This window comes from Diadema setosum, chromosome 13 (genome assembly GCF_964275005.1).
Source record: "Diadema setosum chromosome 13, eeDiaSeto1, whole genome shotgun sequence".
NCBI lineage: Eukaryota > Metazoa > Echinodermata > Echinoidea > Diadematoida > Diadematidae > Diadema > Diadema setosum.
Genome location: NC_092697.1, coordinates 24,694,907 through 24,713,896, shown reverse-complemented (window position 1 = coordinate 24,713,896; position 18,990 = coordinate 24,694,907). Strand labels below are relative to the sequence as shown.

Sequence of the window (18,990 nt, the reverse complement as noted above, 5' to 3'; positions counted from 1 at the left end):
GTCGGTTGAGGGCGCGGTAATCGCCACATGGTCGCCAGTCGCCGTCGGTCTTTTTTGGCACCATGTGGAGGGGCGAAGACCAATTGCTTTTCGATTGCGTGACAATGCCGAGCTCGAGCATGTGGCTAAATTCCGCTTTAGCTGCTTCGAGGCGGTCGGATGCGAGACGGCGTGGTCGAGTGGAGACGGGGGGACCTCGAGTCTCGATGTGGTGGGTGACTGAGTGTTTGACGCTCGCCGGTGTGTATACTGGCTGTGTGATTGATGGATGTTGCTGAATTAGAGCGTCGAAGCGAGTGCCGGTGGAGCGTAGCATTTTGAGACTGAAGGATATTGCCGACGGTTCGGTGACGACGCCGCTAACCGAGAGATTAGTCGTTGCATCTCGTTGCAGTTTACGTCGCCTGACGTCGACTATCAGACCGAAATGCTTTAGGAAGTCGGCTCCTAAGATGGGTGTGGGCACGTCAGCTAGTACGAAAATCCATCGATACACACGTCGCAGTCCGAGGTTTAGCGTTAGGGAGCGTTCGCCGTATGTCGTGATTTGTGACTGATTGGCGGCCTGTAGCTTGATTTTGTTTGATGTCATTCGCCTCTCAGCCGGGGAAGGGGGAAGAACACTGACTTCCGCGCCGGTGTCGACGAGGAACCGCGTGCCGGTGTTCTTGTCCGAAATGTAGAAGAGGCGACTGTGTGAGTGTGAGCCAGCGTTGTTTGTCGCCATTAGGCGCTGGCTTGCTCGTTTCCCTGGCTCGTGGCAGCGGGCCGTTGATGAGCAGAAGACGGTTGTCGTCGACATGGTGGTTGACAACGGCGAGCGTGCTCTCCATATGTTTGATGGTACCAGCACTCACCATTGTCGTCGGAAGCAGGCGTCTGAGCAGGCACGGCAGGGCTGCTACTACGCGAGGTATGCTGTCGGTTTCTGCGTATGGCCGACCGACCTCGACTAAGGCTCCGCTCACGGTTACGAAGCTGCATTGTTAGAGTCTCCACCTGCATTGTTAAACGGTGTATTTGGTCCTGGAGGTGTTGATTGGACGTGGGTGTTGTTTGGGGTGGGGCTGTCATGGCATTGACAAAACTAGGCGCTGTGACGGCTAGGATGCGGTCGGCGAGCTCCGCTAACTGTGTGACCGTCAGCGAATCGCTAGACGATGCCAGTATTTGTTGCACGTTTGTCGGCATGCGCTGGACAAATAGCTGCCGTAGAATGCTGTCTTCGAGCGCGCGATCGCCAAGCAGCTGTTTCATCCGACGGAGGAGTTGGGTTGGCTTCCTATCCCCCAGTTCTTCCTCCGTCAAGAGCTGCTGTAGTCTACGTTGCTCCGATTCGGATGTCCGAGCGACGAGTGCTGTCTTCAGTGTGGTGTACGGCTGTACGGCAGGCTTTGCGATGAGGAGATCGCGCACCTCCTGGGCGATGTCGGGGGAAAGTGAAGAAACCACATAGGCATATTTTGAGTCTTCCTTGGTAATGCGGCGAGTTGTGAATTGGGCCTCAACCTGCGCGAACCACACCAACGGGTCTTGTGGCCAGTAGGGCGGCAGTTTTATGTTTGCTACGGCGGCATTATCGACAGCGATGTCAGTGGATGGTTTCGAAGTCGCGTCGTCAATCGGGGGCTGAACGGGCTCAACAGGCGCTTGCGAGGGGTCGGTCATAGTGACGGGGAGATGAATTAAATCACGTCGGGGTCACCAGTGAAGGGATTTTGTAGTAAGATATAGTAGGGCGTAGAAAATGTCCTGCTACTCACCATTCGTTATTTTTATACACACAATATTCCCGCGTTTCCGAGCTGCGCTTGGAGTCGATGCTGTTGCAGGAAATGGTCCCCCAATTGAGAGTTCAGTTATTGCACTTTCCCGTTTGGTGTGTACACAAGAACATAACGCGACACAAAGTATAATTCCAGTAAATAAGGCGAAGTAGCACAACGTTGAATACTCCCCGAGACGGCGAAGTTAGAGATGGAAAATAGAGATAGATTGAGAGAGAGAGAGAGTGAGAAGTTCGAGAGTCCGATGTTTGGTGTTGAAGTTTGGCGAGTTGACAACTTGACGTTTCCGTGCCTTCACGTCGAAAGCTGGTCAAGAAGTGTAGTGTGCGTGAAAAAGTTGAATTTTGTGAATGAGTAGCATGCGTGCGAAATTTCTTCGAGACGTGGAGCGAAGAAAAGAAGGAGATTGGTTAGAAAGGATGTCCATCTCGCGTTGTCATGGTGACCGTAGGAGTGACCGGAGGTGAAGTTACGTTGTTCACGAGGAATGTTCGGACAGATGATATATGATTGCTCGCGATACAGAGGGCCAGAGCGGTCGTAAAAATGTGCTTGTATTACGTAGTAGAGTGACCACTAGCGGATATGGTCAGCGAGCGGACGAAAACAATTCCCAGTAGTGCGAGAAAATGAAAGTGTGAGTCATTGTGCTGCTACAGATATTTCAGTCATTTCAAAACCGATTTTCATCAAACTTTTGATTCCCCTTAGAATTGTAAGCTCTACAACATTTCGGATAAGAGTGGTTTCCAAATATCTCGCAAAACGTTACAAGCTGAATCGAATCCTCACCTCATCCAGTACTAGAACCTATATACAGTCCCTTTAAAAAGTAAGTTATTTTATTATTATTATCATCATTGTTATTATTATTATTATCATTATTATTATTATCATTATTATTATTATCATTATTATCATTATTTCCCTCGAAATATTTCTAATTCCGGCCGGTACTAAATCTTTCCCATGCAATCCCGAAACAGCTTGATAAACAACAACAACAACAACAACAACAACAACATTAACAACAACAACAAAAAAACCCGATAAATAAAAATCTTAAACAGGGTGCATGCTTTGCTTCAGATTATGACAGGGTCCAGCTGACCTTTCTTTTCATACAACATTTCGATAATTTGTGTTTTTAGGCCGCGTAAGGTTGATCAGGGATTTTTCCAGTGTAAGTGATCAGCACTGTTTCTATGAATTCAAGATCTTTGTAAATACATTTAAATGCTCAGATTTTTTTTTTGTTTCTTGACAAGATTCTTTTTCTTCGTATATTTCAACACATTTCAACACATCAACACATTCAACACATGTGTGAAATGAAATGAAAAAATTTACAGATAATGAAACACTGCATGTCATAAACTTTTGAAGTATACACTTGATATTCTGTGCCGTAGATCAAAGGAAAGGTTATCTTCCACAATGCTCTCACCACTACTTATAAGTTCTCCTCCTTTATTTACCTTTCTTTGTCGATCTTATTTGTCTGTCATTATGTTATCCCATAATATCACGCACATTAACTCTTAGACCACACTCATGTCACCCTGCAAGACAAGCCATCCTATGAGTTTCAATTCATTTCATTTCAATTCAATTCAATTCTATTCAATTCAATTCAATTCAATATAATTCAATTCACTTATTCAATTCTCATTTTCCCCCAACAAAAACATACATTTAAGACGATCCTCTCTGTAGCATCTTTCGATGCTGTCAGTGGTGGTCTTCATTTAATCAGACGGATGAAAAAGTCAACACGCGATTTGAAAATGCAGATCATCAAATTTATTTCTTGGTTAACTTGTTTTTCTTTTAATGCATACACCGTAAAGAGACACGCACGGCATGTTTCCCTGGTATACTTTCTAGTATAAACAAATCCATACCTTACACTTTCTGGTATAAGGAAACCATAGTCCCGAAGAAATACACGTTGCACAACATACAATGTAATGATAACGGCTCACAGAGTAAATAAAAAGTGGTGTGTTAAATTAGAAAAGTAATAACACATGGCGCCTGGGCTCATACCACGGCCATACTGGTATTTTCTATACGACGAGGTGCGTGACTATAGGCGCGCACAACGGTACATTATTTTGTGATACATCTGTCTATGGAGGTCCTCTTCCATTCTTTTTTGCGTTATTACTAAGAAATACGATGATTTCGACCACAAATAAAGATGGCTCTCTAAATATTTTAGGTAGACCCATTATTATATGCTTGAAGGATGCAGCTTCTCAAATATATTTCATGCGAACAGACATGATATTCATTAGATCTCAAATGCCACGGTGTAATCAAAAGGAAAAACAAACAAACAAACCAACCAAAACAAACAAAGCAAGAAAGTAGTGGAAAGTTGCTCTATAGTAGGGGCACATTCTTGTCCCCATAGCATAATCATGTACCTTGTTCAACAGAGATCCCCTGTAATCAGATTGTATTCATTACATCTTGTCTATTATATGGTTTCACCTCTCAGCATTATTAGCCCTTTACCATTTCACTTGAATTGACTTTACATTTGCATAAGTTGTAAGGAAGTGGCTCTGTCTTTAATCTTTATTGAACAGACAGGTTAAACATTGTATGCACATTCTATGTACTCTCTTCACACACTTCCTCCGTGGCGACTATGATAAAGCTATCTTAAAGGGAAGATAAACCCCAAGAGCAATGTGGATTGAGTGAAAGCAGCAACATTAGTAGAACACATCAGTGAAAGTTTGAGGAAAATCGGACAATCGATGCAAAAGTTATGAATTTTTAAAGTTTTGGTGTTGGAACCGCTGGATGAGGAGACTACTAGAGGATATGACGTATGAGTGGACAACAATACAAAGAAAATATAAAGGAAATTCAACAAAAATTCACTTTTCTAGAATCATGAAAGAGCAATGGACCAACCTCTTTCAGAAAGCAGGGGGAATAATTGCTACCCTTAACATATGTCAATATCAAGTTGATGGAATTTGTCATTTTCATGAAAAATGGATTTTTGTAGAATTTTCCTTATATTTTCTTGGTATTGTTGTCCACTCATACGTCATAACCTCTAGTAGTCTCCTCATCCAGCGGTTCCAACACCAAAACTTTAAAAATTCATAACTTTTGCATCGATTGTCCGATTTTCTTCAAACTTTCACTGATGTGTTCTACTAATGTTGCTGCTTTCACTCAATCCACATTGCTCTTGGGGTTTATCTTCCCTTTAAACTTGCCACAACCGAGGAAAGTAATGCGTAGGTTAATAGATAGAGAAAAGTAGGCGTAGTAACTCTTTAAGCAATTAACCAAAGGACACTGCCAGCCTGCTGAAGGAATTATATGAAAAAATACAACTTTTTTTTTTTTTTGCCGCCCACTACCCCGTTTCCTTGAGAACATTTTAGCTAAAAAGCGATTTTACAATACATTTCAAAAGAATTCATAATGCTCATGTTTCCATGTTTTAGTGATTATCATACATTAACCTCTTGAGAAAAAAGAAGAAGAAATATACTCTTTGACACAAGACCTCAAAACCCATGACGCGATAATCATAGATAAGTATACCATAATACGTATAATGTGTTGAAAAGGTCTTCTGAGTACGACAAGTGTATATCAATATAGAGTACATTGGGTCGAAATTAACGATTTCAAGAAATAATCTGTCATTTTGCGGAGGTATTCACTTTTGCCATCCTTTGAGAAAATTATTGTGCACAGTCTAGATTTACAGTAACGCAGAATATATATAATAAACGTGAACTTCCATCAGAATGCATTTTCTTTTTCTTTCCTTTCGAGACAGATTTTATTGGTATTTGCGAATCATTTATTGGTGTCTTGAAAAGCAAGAGAATGTATATTGTGGATCTTGCCATGATAGCCTATGAAGTGACATTTGACTGCACATATTACTTGTTTTACATAATTATTCGTCGTTGATGTGCGACGTTTCCGCAAGAAAGTTCAACATCTTTCAGGCGTACAAAAGCAGACCGTGAAAGACGCTTGGGCTTTGTAACGTACAAAGGAAACGCAAAAGACACTATATTTCTCAATGAACAGGTTTGTTTTTGTCTTTAAATGAGCCTGAGATAATGTATTTCCCACTGAGCTATTACACAGCATGTCCAGTACTGGTCAGCAATGACGTAACCTCGTCACCTGACCGAATGACGTGATAGTAAGTTGCTATCGTTAGAAAGTGTAACCGTAACTCTACTAAAATATTAAACTTGATATTTGATTTCAATTGATATACAGCTTTAGACTTGAGAAGTTGTTGAATTCTTTTTCCTAATGGTATTGAAGTCGGTTCCGTTCGTGCCTTGGATTGCGTGTCACAGTCACCTGCAGTAAACAATAAACACACAAACAAACAAACAAACAAACAAGCAAAACAAATCAGAACACTAAATCAGATAACAAAAAACTACATGATATCCTGTTGCAGATTTTGAAATAAGAATTCTCTTGTTATAGAATGTAATACAAGCACAACAAAGACCCGGGGGTTAACCCGGGGAGTAAATTAAGCTGAATATCGCGAGTTCACCTTGCACACATTCTTAATAATATAAATAATAATAATAATAAAAATAATAATAGCTGGGGGCAATACTCATCAGACGCTGCTGAATAGAGTGTTATTGTTGCAAAAGAAAGCCCTCCGTATCATTTCCAATTCTCCCATACGTTCACATACAAATGCATTGTTTGACTGTGATAAGTTAAAAAAAAAATCAATGAATTATTTTTTCTTTAACTTAGGCCAATTTATGTATATGTATGATAACAGTTTATACCCACCTATCTTTGGTTTTGTGTTCCAAAAGAATCAATCATTCCATAATTACCCCACCCGACGCTCTAACGAGTTTCGCTTACCACTTCTTCGAACGATTCTAGCAAAGAATACACTTATTTTGATAGACCAAATTATTGGAATTCCCTGAATCACGATATAAAATCTGCTCCTTCTATATACTCATTTAAAAGGAGATTAAAGTTTTTTTTTCTTTTACAATCTTATAAAGACGACCCCCAGAATCAGATTAGTTTATAGGCTTATTTTGTTACCCGTCCGCAAAATATGCACTGCCATTTTTTTTTAATTATTATTTTTTTAATTATTTTTGTTAGTGCCTAAGCTTTGACTATGATAAGATCTTCTTTAACCTATACTTCGCAGTTAAAGGGTTTGTTGTATATTCTTTTTTTCTTCTTCTTTCTTCCTCAAACCGCCGAGGATCGCTGTCCCTGTTCCATATTCCTGTCTATTCTGTTACTTCTTTGTCACGCTATAGTCTTGTTTCCACTCGTGTTGTCAAGTCAGTTTTTTTTTTCTCTTACAAGTAGTCTTGTTGCATGTCCCAGACGCGTCTCATGCTCATTACTTTGTTTGTTGTTTTGTGTGTAACTGTTTGTCCGTCTGTCTCTTAGTGGGCTGCCAAACTTTTTGTGCCAAACTTTTTGAGGTCCTTTGTTGCTGTTTTCAATTCAATTTTTGCATTGAGCTTTCAATACAAGAGGTACCCACACTCTACAAGCATCATCTTTTTAGTGGGTCCCTCTGTTTTTTTCACATAGTGCATATACTGCTATTGACAATTATTTCACTTTCGTTACCTCAGCAGCTATTGCAATGTATTGCTACTGTTAGTTTTTTCTACTATTGTTGTTTTCTCTGTACAAATTTACATGCATTGTTTCTGTCACTCAAGAAAGCGAGATTTATGTTTACATATTGTGGAAAAATGAATAAATGTGAACTTGAACTTGAACTTGAACTTGAATAATAACATATAATAAGGTCTTATTTACCCAGGGTAGCCTCTTCAGTGTTGCCACTGCTCTATATATCAGAGGGCCCTGCCATTATTATTACACTATTGATAGCGTTGCCAGGTACCCATTTATACACCTGTGTCGAGGGGGACATGGTGGGTAAAACATCTTGTCCAATGACGTAAGCACTTGATGGCGGGATTCGAACTCGGGTCCTCCGATCGGGAGTCGGAAGTTTTATCCGCTATGCCACAGCGCCCCATCGTGAAACTTGAAAACTATTACCCAAGAAGAACAGGAGTAGCAAACACTAGGAGCTTTGGAGGACCTCTAAGAGGTTATGGTGTCCTTTTATATAGTCTGTCACACTGGCAATAATACCAGATAAGTTAGTAGAAAGCTTACCACTCGAAAATCAAAATGTGAAAACTGGCTGTTAATATTGGTCCAAACCTCAAGGGGAAACCCCTTAATCTGCCATGAACAAACTACACTCATTAATGTACACTTTATTTACTAGGAGCACTTCAGTAAAGAGGAGTTTTTTTTTTTTTTTTTTTAAATTTGTTTTTATGGGTTTAAATTTCTTATTTGGGGGTTCTGGGCTCCCTAGGTACCCTTCGTATTGTACGATGCCCCATCATTTTGTACAAATAAGAGAATATTTAAAGAAAAAATAATTCTTCTTTAGAATCAGGAATGCTCTGAGTAAATACAAGGACATTCGTGAGTATACTTTCTTTTGTTTCTGGCAGATTCAGGGAAGGCCCCTTGGGGCATGGACCTGATTAACAGCCAGTTTTTACATTCTATCATCCAAGTTAGAATACCTGCCATGTTTGGTGAGAATGTGACTATGCATTTTTCTAGAAGAAGAGGAAAATGTGAAAACTTGCCCCGGCCCTGAGGGTCCCCCTCCCCTCCCCCCACCTTCTAGAACAAACTTGAAACTCCCTCTACAGTCACCGAAACCCAATACCCTAGCACTAACAATAAACTTTATCACTTTTTTTTTGTTGTTCTAGAGGAGGAAATTGCAAAATAATCTTTAGCTTGGGGCCTTTTGGGCCCCAAGGAGGTTATGGTGCTCATTTGAACAAATCAAGATCCTGCATCACATTAGGGAGGCTATACCCGCCAAGTTTGGTGAATATTGTGGTGAAAAGCCGTCAAATATACAAAGTTTAACTACAACGTAGACACATGACCGACGACGGACGCAGGACAATGAATAATCGCAATAGTTCACTTGAGCCTCTGGCTCAGGTGAGCTAATAACGCGCAGTGAAAGTCTACGTCATCAATTAAACTAAAACTGTAAGTTCTTTCACTCTGGTGGAGTAGAACAAACAAAATCAAAGACAACATATTCATTTCATTTAACTTATCCTATCCCCCCCATCAAAATGTAGCCATCAGGACGGTAATTATTATTTTCTTTTTTCTGAGCGTGTCTCATTTCCTTCGATCTAGCATGAGCAAACATTCACATTCGACAGACACACACAAACACTGTCATGGATGCACACAGTTCGTACATCAAAGATTCATACATCTGAAAGGAGGTATTTACCCGAGAAGAGTGCGAGGAAGCTTCGCTGCCGTCTGCCACATAGGGGACCATGAATCCTCGTCGGGTGTTCCCACGGGGCCGACGCTGTGATAAAACCAGACGAAGGGACTTGATTGTTTTGATACCTGTTCATTCATTACTACATTGCTGGAAAGTTGAATGAAGTAACCCAAAACTCTGGACTTTCTACATTATTATTGCAATATCCTTAAGCTCAAGAAGTTGATGCTTTAAGATGAATTTTGCAATAAAAAAAAATCAGCCTTTAGTAAACTTTTGCAACAGTCATGTTTGGACTCTCTTTCTCTGCTTAAATACATGTGTGTGTATTTGTTTGTGTAACACTGTCATTGTTTTAGATAAGATTTCTATCAAATCAGTTTAAAGTTTTCTTTGACATTAATTGTTATGTCTTGTATAGTTTATATTATTTTGACCATTTATATGGAATGTCGTTGTATTGATGAGAGAAATTGAAATAGAAAAAAAAAGAAAATAAAAAAGAAATTTGTTTCCAATACTTAACACCAGTCACAGTTGACCAAATCGATTTCCCAACTCTAGTAATTCTGTACAGACCTTTTTGAAAAATAATATTGATGAGTTTTCTTACTGCATTAGAAAAAGGGAAGAAATCCTATCACAGAAACTGCAAGATTGCAAGGAACCGGACAAACATAATCTTTACAAAAAATGACTTCATTAAATCTAAAGCGTGTAGGAGAGCAGGGCTTTTGAACACAATGAGAAAATTGTTTTAATCTCTTCAGAGTGGAGCCTCACCCTGTCATGGTAGGCATTTCTGACAATGCTTGACTCAGATCCAGCCACAGAGCGACGATCTTGCTGGATGTGACGGATAGCCCTATGCATAGCAGCCTGGCGGCTGTCGAAGGACGACCGATCATCTTCGTCATCCACGAAGTGCGCGTGGAAAGCGCCACCGTCGGTTTGGAAAGGTACAAACTCCCTTACCCTGTTGGAGTTGAAGAATATTGGACATGATACAACATAGATATTGAATGATGATTGGGATTTTTTTTTTCTTCAGATCAGTGAATGCATAAACAATACAGGCCACAGTAGTGAAGTTTGAAGGAAATTGGGCAATCTACTCAAAAGTCATAATCTTCAAAGCTCTGGTTTAATCAATGTGGCATCATTTCAGGTAAGATCGAAGATTACGACACGTTGTGTCATTGAATCAAGAAAAAAATTATAGGCCATTTTCGCTCTTTTGTCAGTCCATTTGAGAGTAGGTTCATTTAATTAACCAAAAACCCTCGTCATCGCTCAGTCTGTCTTGCAAAATTGTAGCTTGTGCGTTCATTATAGCATTTCGATCAATGACATTTGCACATGTGACTTTTGAATTCGTAAAAACGGCTACATAACATTCATTCTTAAAATTCGCCGTCACTCTCCGAAAATGGTATTTGAGTCATTCAATTTCGCGAATGAGCGGTCGTATTCCAAACATATTCATTCAAAGTGACGTCATGTTACTATTGTTTATTTTTATTTTTTATTTTTTTACAGGTGAGAGCATTTAAGCGTGTATTTTCACGTCACCTTTGGTTTCATCCACATACTGTTAAGCAGTAATATTTGATCGTATATAACTCGAGTTGGTTGTTCTGTAACGCCCCTTTTCTTTCATACATGTCATTGTAGGCCTACATGTACCAGTATACTATAGATCAACTTCATCTTTTTACAGATATAACAGCACAGGTTAGATACAGACGTAGAGTGTACATCTCAAGAAGACAGAGAAAGAATCATAGAAACATTTGAGGATCAAAAACATGACTTCTGAGAACTGACCGACACCATGGACACACTCGTAAAAAAACCGAAATGAATAAGAAAACATGAAATACTATGATGCTCACAAAACAATAACTATGATGAAAGAAAATAAAAAAGAACAAAAGCATAAACGTGTCTGCTAAATTGACTGCAGAACATGTTACATTGGACGCCCAAAATTGAATTTGAATGAACGAGCGCACCATATACGTGATCACGTGACTATTGTACATCATTTTAAATTGAATGAACGAATAGTGAAATGGTGCTGGTCTTATGCGAGTTAGTTAGAATGAGGTTAGAGGTAAATTGAATGCTCCAAAATAAAGATGAATGAAACGATCATAAAATTGAAATGCCGAACATGTCATCTATGCTAAATTTTGCTAAATTAAAAGCAGCAATAAGGACACGAAGGAATTGAATTGAAAAAGGTGCGAAATTGGCCAGGAAAACCTATATTAACAATTCTTCATTTCTATCATTATCAATTTCATGCCTATCCTATGTTTCCATTTCCTTTATCTGCCATGGTTGCTGAGAGCAACATTATTTCAATTTCCCTCTAAAGAAGGTTTTTTAAGTAAAGTGCTCTTTTAGTGTGATAGAAATGAAATCGAATCTACATAATGATTTATAATATCTGGAGTATGTTCTTCCTAAACTATAACTGCCCATGAATACAAATTGAATATCTGTTATCACTACCAATGGGATAGTTATTAGAGTCAAGCAGTTGTTCAAGGTTTATTTCTTATAGAAGGAAGATAATGATGCCTCATCTTTAGCTAAAATGCATGGGATTCCTCAGAAAGAAGAGACGCGAGACGTGAGTTTGCATTTGGGACTGCCAAGATGCCTGCCAGAAAACATTAACTAAAGGCTTTTTTCGAAGGTAAATTAATGACAGATGGATAAAATTAAGGCTGGATGTTAAATAAATGCAAAGTTGTGATATTATTCTCAAAGTCCACTGGTCACTGTCTTGCCAAATAGACAGAAAAGGGTCAGTCTAAAAATTTCTCGTGGACACAAGGAACAACACAAATAAAACACAGAACATTTCTTTTTCTTTTGACACATTAAATCATGGCAATTTTACAGTACACAAACATAAGCTCCAGCAGCTCTCAAGGGAAAAGAATCTTGAATCCGATATATGTTTCAGATATGTCATGATAATTGTATCACATGTATTGTACGTATAGATGTTGGATGAACGTTTATAGCTTAGAAAATCTACAAGTGAGAAAAGTGTCATCAAACTACCCACTTTTGAAGTGTTATTGGGTGAGTGAGTAAAATGTCACCAGTGTTACAAAAGGAACTAAAAACGTGTCTACTTACGGCAGACGTGCTTTAGACTGCATAGTTCTTGCATGCATCATGCAGCAACAACAGCCACAGAACCCTAGCACGAGCACGGCGGACAACACGCCGAAAACTATCCCAATGATGGCGGATATAGAGAGCGGACTTTCTGCAAAGACGGTTTCACCTGGGAGCACAGTTTAAATAACAATTCAATTCAATTCAATTCTACTAACTTCAACTGAACTCAACTAAGTTCAATTCAATTCAATTCAATTCTTTATTTATTTCCATCAAGAAAACAATAAATAATACGAAGCTGTACAAGTGTGGAGTTTCATCCATTTGGAAAGGACAGATCATTGAACACAATACATACAATCGAGTTTTCGTATTGACATGTAACTTGCCGATGAACAGTCTTTAACGCCTATACGAATAATATTATGTCAAATTTTGCGTGTTTGAATACTGCGTGTTCCTCATAAATACTCCTAGTGAATACGAGTCCTATATTGAAGTGACATTTGCAAATATTGTTTCTTATGATTATGGAACATAAACTTTCTTCACGAGATTTATCATTTTATCCAATGAATGTTCTCATTTTGACGTTCAATTATGTTCTGTGAAATAAAGAAATCTTCAGTGTCTGGAAAGGTCAAGTTGATACTTAGCATGAAAACATCAATTTGTGGTCATAAATATTGATTCTTTTATTGGGCATTCAGAAATTTTCACTCCAAACATTTCACTTTTATCCAGAAAGTAGGTGTTGCAAACAAAACTTCAACAAATTCCATGCCAGATATAATCATAACCACATAACAAAACAAAACAAAACAAAACAAAACAAAACAAAACAAAACAAAAAAAGCACGTTGTTGGGCGAGGCTTTGCCTTACCATCGATCTGAACCTCCGTTATAGTGTAAGTTGTGGTACCATCACTGAGAGTTGAGAAATCTGTGTCTCGAATAGTCTGCGCCAAGCTTTCAGCATTGTCACCGAAGACCTCCACCACGAGAGTCGCTAAGATGCTGCCGCTCTCCACGCTCGTAAGCGTGACCTCTACATTATCAGAACTTATCTTGGTCGTATGGACAATCTGAAAAAAAGGAAAGGTACTTAGGTTCCCCTAACTGAAATATGCAAATATTTTATGAACTTTGGATCTAATGACAGTCAAACAAAATGATGACCAACAATACTTTTTTCTTTTGTGAATAGTCTGAACACAAGCACACACACACAAAAAAAAACAAGCAAAAACAAGCCAAAAAAAAAACATGCAAAAAGACCAAATAATTATATCACAGCAACATCTGAGCTTCCCAGGTTCATAGGAAAGAAAAAATTCCTTAAGTAGCTCTTCCAAATGTTCCTATTACCTTCCTCATAAAGTATATCCTACATTACAAGAATGCCATGCGAGGGCTGAGCATAGTACAACCCCTGCACTGATTTCTAGTAGACCTGGAAGCTGAAGACCCTGAAGAATCCACCATGCCTGAGAAGTACTAAGAAGTCTTGGTATTCCCCTCTCTTTCTCAATCTCTCTCTGCATCTATCTATCTATTTATTCATTCATCTATCTACCTATCTATCTATCTATCTATCTATCTATTTATCTATGAGATCTATCTATATCGAGCTCTCCCTTTAACACACAAGTACCTAAGAAATAAAAAAAATTACCAACTCAAGCAGGAACATAAAATAGTCACACTAGTCTCACACATATTCTCGATATTTGGCAAATATTTCTGGTATGATGTGTCAGTCAAAGAAAATCCTTCAAATTGGTTGATCATTTGGTGAATTTATAAAAGGTAAAGGAGCTGTCTTTTTTTTTTATGAACTCACAGCCAGTGCGAGATTGGACTGCAACTCCATGAAAGCAGGACTCCCTTGTGTTGTGAGATCAGTCGAGGCTTGTACGGCTTGTGAGTCGATGTGCGTGATTCTCAGCTTAAGCGTCAGTGAGTTAAAGGCTGTCGGAGAAAGAGAAACAGATGAGCATAATCTTCCTTTTAAATCCAGTCGACATTATTCCTTCAAAATTTTCTGGCCAAAACATAAGAAACTATATAAGTACAGTGTAGTCCTACTCAGAGAGCAAAGACTTGCCACCAACATGACCAAGCAGATAGTTTTCACCCTATATGATAGTCTAACACTCATATAACCTGCATTTTTAGATTCCTTGACCATTAGCCATCTAGCGTTCATGTTGGACCCTACCAATAATGAATATCCGGAAAAGAAGAAGAAGACGAAGACGACCTTAAAAAAAAGAATTCTGCACGCAGTGATAGAGAACACTCTGAAGATTTGATTTTGTGATTTGTGTTTTTTTTTGTGGGTGTCATCATCAAATTTCTGGAAAATTCATCCAAATCTACACACAATTTTTTGAGTAATTTTGCAAACAGACAGACAAACAATGAAAATAACCCTTGCAAAAACTCCTTGGTGGAAGTATATAATACATGACACACATTTTGTACGAAAGGATGGATCTACCGATAAGCAGGGTTTCTTAATTGTTTACCGATTCATTCCTGCATAAGAATTTGCACGACGCAGGTAGAGACTTTTTTGAAACATCGTTTTCATGAGGGAAAGAATGAATTTCCAAAATGTGTGCAAATAAGAGACGTGACTCAACGGCTGTCGCAATGACAAATACAGGTACGCGTAGTGTCACTTTTGGATAAGGGATGATTTTGAAAATGAAATATCTCTTTCCACTCTATGTTAAACAGAAGTGAAATAAATTTAGAATCAGCAAACGGATATTCCGACAAAAAAACAAACAAACATATGATGTGACCAAAAAAAAAAATGTGTGACAAGAAGTAACATGGAAATATAGCTGAGAATTCCCAGTGTTCTTTAATAGAAGATAAAATCTACCTATCCAAGATCTAAAAAAAAATAAAGGACAGCCCAAAAGTAATTACCCTTTATTTAACTAACGGTGTCCAGAGGACAATCTTACCAAGACCCAAGAGTGAAAAAAAAATCACTCACCGTGTTATAAACAAAAGTTTTCTCATATTCGATTTTTGAAAGACTTGCGCTGTTTGTGAAATCGAACTTTTTACTCTCCACATCTGCTGGCTATAAATTTTTATCTGCACACATAGAATAAATTATCTTTATGGTCAGGGCTAACATGCTGCTTTTCAATAAACCAGTGACATGTTACTAGCTATATGCTATAAGCACGATAAGGATAAAAGAATACATCATAACATATTTCTAACCTTTAAGTAACACATTAAAATATCCTTTAATGTAAAAAGCTGTTGAACTGACCGACACACTGTTGATTCCTGAGTGTGGTTCCATTCTCACAAGGAATAGCTGTCGTCACATTATCCATCGTCACATTATCCACGGAAGAGGACTCCACAGAGGGTGTAGACACTTCCACAGTTTCGACGGTTGTTGCAGAATCATTGTTCGATGTCATCAACGTTGAATGGTTCATTACAGCGGGTGTTATGTCGTCATCGTGAGTGGTTGCCGGCGATTGGCTGGCTGTGACATTTGTTACTGGTGTCGAGCGATCAGCCAATGTTGTATGCGTCGATCCGCTTACAGTGACACTACCTGACGTCATATCATCTGATGTTGTCATTGGAGAAGCCGTGGGTGCCTGGGAACTAGGGGGCTCTGTGGTGTCAGTCACCACGGGCAGCACTTAACAGTGATGAAGAAAGGAAACAAACGTCATGTGCAATAACTATCAACATTTAACTTTAAATTTAGATAAGATCATTCAATGGAGATTACTGCAAATACATCACCTCTCAACAGCTTTATCCTATGTCATAAAAGAATACTTTCCGCAAAACAAAACAAAACAAAACAAAACAAAACACGGATGATAACTTTTTTTTGCCAACTTTGCTTACAGGTGCAAGTGAAGCCATCTCCCGTCATGCCGCTTGGACAGGCCCCGCACTGTGGCATTGTGCTGTTCGGCGGCAAATCCGTGCAGTTGACGGCAGGAAAGCACGGCTGCCCAGCACAGGAGTCGAAGTCTTCCGCACAGTGGCTGCCCGTCCAGCCCGGCTGGCATATACACGTTACGACCTGCAGAGCGGGATGACATATCAGAAACTACTGAAATTGGCGTGTCGGAAAAAGGCTTTATTCACGGATTGCGCTCAATTCACCAAAAGAAGCACTGTATAATATATGGCGGATGTACGTAAAATTCGACAGAGTGAGTTTTGACAATATGCTTGACCGTGTTGGTATCACACATTCTTTTTTCCTCCTGTGAGCCACGAGTTTCAAAAGACTTACCTATTGGTATATTCAAAGCAAAGGACAAGAAAGTCATATACGGGCATGACGGGATATTTAGCTTTGAAAATACCACAGGATCAAGAAAGGGATCATGAAATCTAACAAACGTTTATCAGGAAATAGCTCCTCCATCGACCCACAAGAACCATCAACTAATGAGATGTGATTTGATCTGATTTGATCCACAGCATTTGTATAGCGCTATGTATCTGTTGTAGAAACATTCAAAGGCGCAGACTCCTCCAAAAGAGTTAGCAATTGAATGCCTGGTGAAAAATGTGAGTCTTGAGTGAGGCTTTGAAGTGATCTAGCTTGTCAATTTCACGGAGAAAAGATGGGAGGGATTTCCATAAGCGAGGAGCGATACAGGAAAATGCCCGGTCCCAATATCTCTTGAGATGTGTAATGGACATTTTTTTAGAGATGTGTAATGTAAATATCGTAAGGTTGTTAAATTGCTCTTGATTAATTTTTGCATTTCCAAAATCAATTCTTAAAGAAAGCAATTTACTTACAGTTGTCATTCAAGTTCAAGTTCAAGTTCATATTTATTCGTTTTTTCCACAATGTACAAACATAAATCTCACTTTCTTAAGTGACAAAAACAATGCATACAATTGTACAGAGAAGACAACAATAATAGGAAAAAAAAACTAACAGTAGCGATACATTGCAATAGTTGCTAAGATAACGAAAGTGAAATAGTTTTCAATATATGCACAGTGTGAAAAAAACGGAGGGACCCACTAAAAAGACAGAGCTTGTAGAGTGTGGGCCCCTCTTGTATTAAAAGCCCGATGCAAAAATTGAATTGAAAACAACAACAAATCGGCACAAAAAGTTCGTCTCAAAAAAGTTTGGCAGCCCACTATTAAACGGTGTGTGCAAAAGACAAGAATAATGATAAATAATAATAACGATAAGCAGCTGTTATAAAACGTAATGTTCTTCAAAAGAATCATATCTTAAACTATCATGTGATATTATACTTCGGACATGGAAAAGGCTCAAACGGCAAATTTGTACTTGTCAACTGGAGCGTAAAACATTTCCTCATTGTGTACTATGATTTTGACAGACATATCTGCTTGAAAAAAAAAATATGTTTACCGCAAAGTTGTCCACCAAAAAGTTCTGCCCCTCAGCGTAGTTGTCGAAGTCACAAGTCCCATCGTTGTCACAACGGCAGATCTTGACTTTGAAGAACAATGAGGTGCTACTGACGTCATCTGAGATAACAATCTCGATTGTCGTGAGGTTGATGCTCTCAGGGGTCCATGTGAATAGACCATCTGAGAAAGAGAGAGAGAGAGAGATAGAGAGAGACGGAGAGACAGAGAATGGGTGAGAAGACTAACACTCGTATGCTGCAATAAACAATCAGCACAATAGGACGTTTACGGATTATTCATGGTACATTCCTTCATTCCCTTCATGGAGAGTGTCACCTAAGTAGCCTGTCTATGCTTGCGTGGTAGCCTGTCTCCTTGCGTGATACTGGACTGCATTTGCCCTACCGTTGACACAAATGATAGCAAGGTCTCTGGATGCGCACTTAAATACTTGTTTGCCTAAAAGCCAGTGTGTCACTGCCCGTGGCTCCCAAGTTGCCAGGCTCAACCTGAACTACGACATTGAAAGGATCCTGTCAAGGACCCATCCTGTTCTCTGTCTACACATCCGACCTATTCACGTTCCTAGTAAAACATTTCACACGTGCCCATAGTTAGAACGATGTCATGCAGCCTTACTAAATTCATATCTAATGATGACATGACAAAGATGCAAAAGAAGCTGTTGTAGTGATGAATTCTTGTTTCAATGACATTTGATCTTGGATCCATGAATAAGGAGTAGATTTCATATCAATGATGACAAAACAGAGTTACTCAATGTTACGGCGATGACATACAACTATACTAACTTCATATCTTATGATGATGCAAAATTCAGAAGAAACTGTTGTCGTGACGGATTCTTGTTTCAATGAAAAATTATGTCGGATTCATGAACAAGGAATAGATTGCAATCAATGATGACAAGAAAAGCTAGGCCTACACATACCTGGCACTTGTCAGCAATTACAGAAGATCAACATCTACTACTTCAGAGCCAAACATGACCGTGGACATATATGTCTTGGTGACATATATGGCGGTCTTCTTCCATTTTACACAACATCCATTAATGTTGTGACATTGAATGCGCAAGTAATGTTGTGGCACTAAATTTGCAAGTACCATGGCAAAGAGGTCATTAGGCCACGCTCATCCTTATTTTGTAAACGCAGACATTTTTGCAGTATACTAATTTTTGCGTTTTTTTGCGTTACTTCTGGCCAGCGCGAATTCTAAAACCCGCAAAAAATATCTTCACAATT

General features: G+C 39.0%; 2 protein-coding genes across 2 annotated transcripts in view; both read right to left on the bottom strand.

Moving 5' to 3' along the window:
• Positions 1-726: 726 nt before the first annotated feature.
• LOC140236504 (uncharacterized) lies at positions 727-1,668 on the bottom strand. The gene has a single exon (XM_072316425.1). It carries the CDS (start codon positions 1,666-1,668, stop codon positions 727-729), a length of 942 nt encoding a protein of 313 aa, XP_072172526.1.
• A 3,952-nt stretch (positions 1,669-5,620) lies between these two features.
• The window catches only part of LOC140236503 (uncharacterized), a 123,879-nt gene continuing 110,509 nt past the window's right edge, over positions 5,621-18,990 (bottom strand). The window contains exons 55-63 of the mRNA XM_072316424.1: positions 17,721-17,902; positions 16,211-16,391; positions 15,609-15,995; positions 14,151-14,278; positions 13,191-13,392; positions 12,322-12,472; positions 9,946-10,138; positions 9,163-9,246; positions 5,621-6,152 (exon numbers count right to left, since the gene is read on the bottom strand). Of these exons, the coding sequence (XP_072172525.1) occupies positions 6,099-6,152; positions 9,163-9,246; positions 9,946-10,138; positions 12,322-12,472; positions 13,191-13,392; positions 14,151-14,278; positions 15,609-15,995; positions 16,211-16,391; positions 17,721-17,902 (1,562 nt within the window). The 3' untranslated portion in view covers positions 5,621-6,098. The remainder of the gene's footprint in view (positions 6,153-9,162; positions 9,247-9,945; positions 10,139-12,321; positions 12,473-13,190; positions 13,393-14,150; positions 14,279-15,608; positions 15,996-16,210; positions 16,392-17,720; positions 17,903-18,990) is intronic.

Excerpts from the sequence above, each read along its gene's own strand:
- LOC140236504 (XM_072316425.1), bottom strand. The coding sequence starts at position 1,668 with ATGACCGACCCCTCGCAAGCGCCTGTTGAGCCCGTTCAGCCCCCGATT.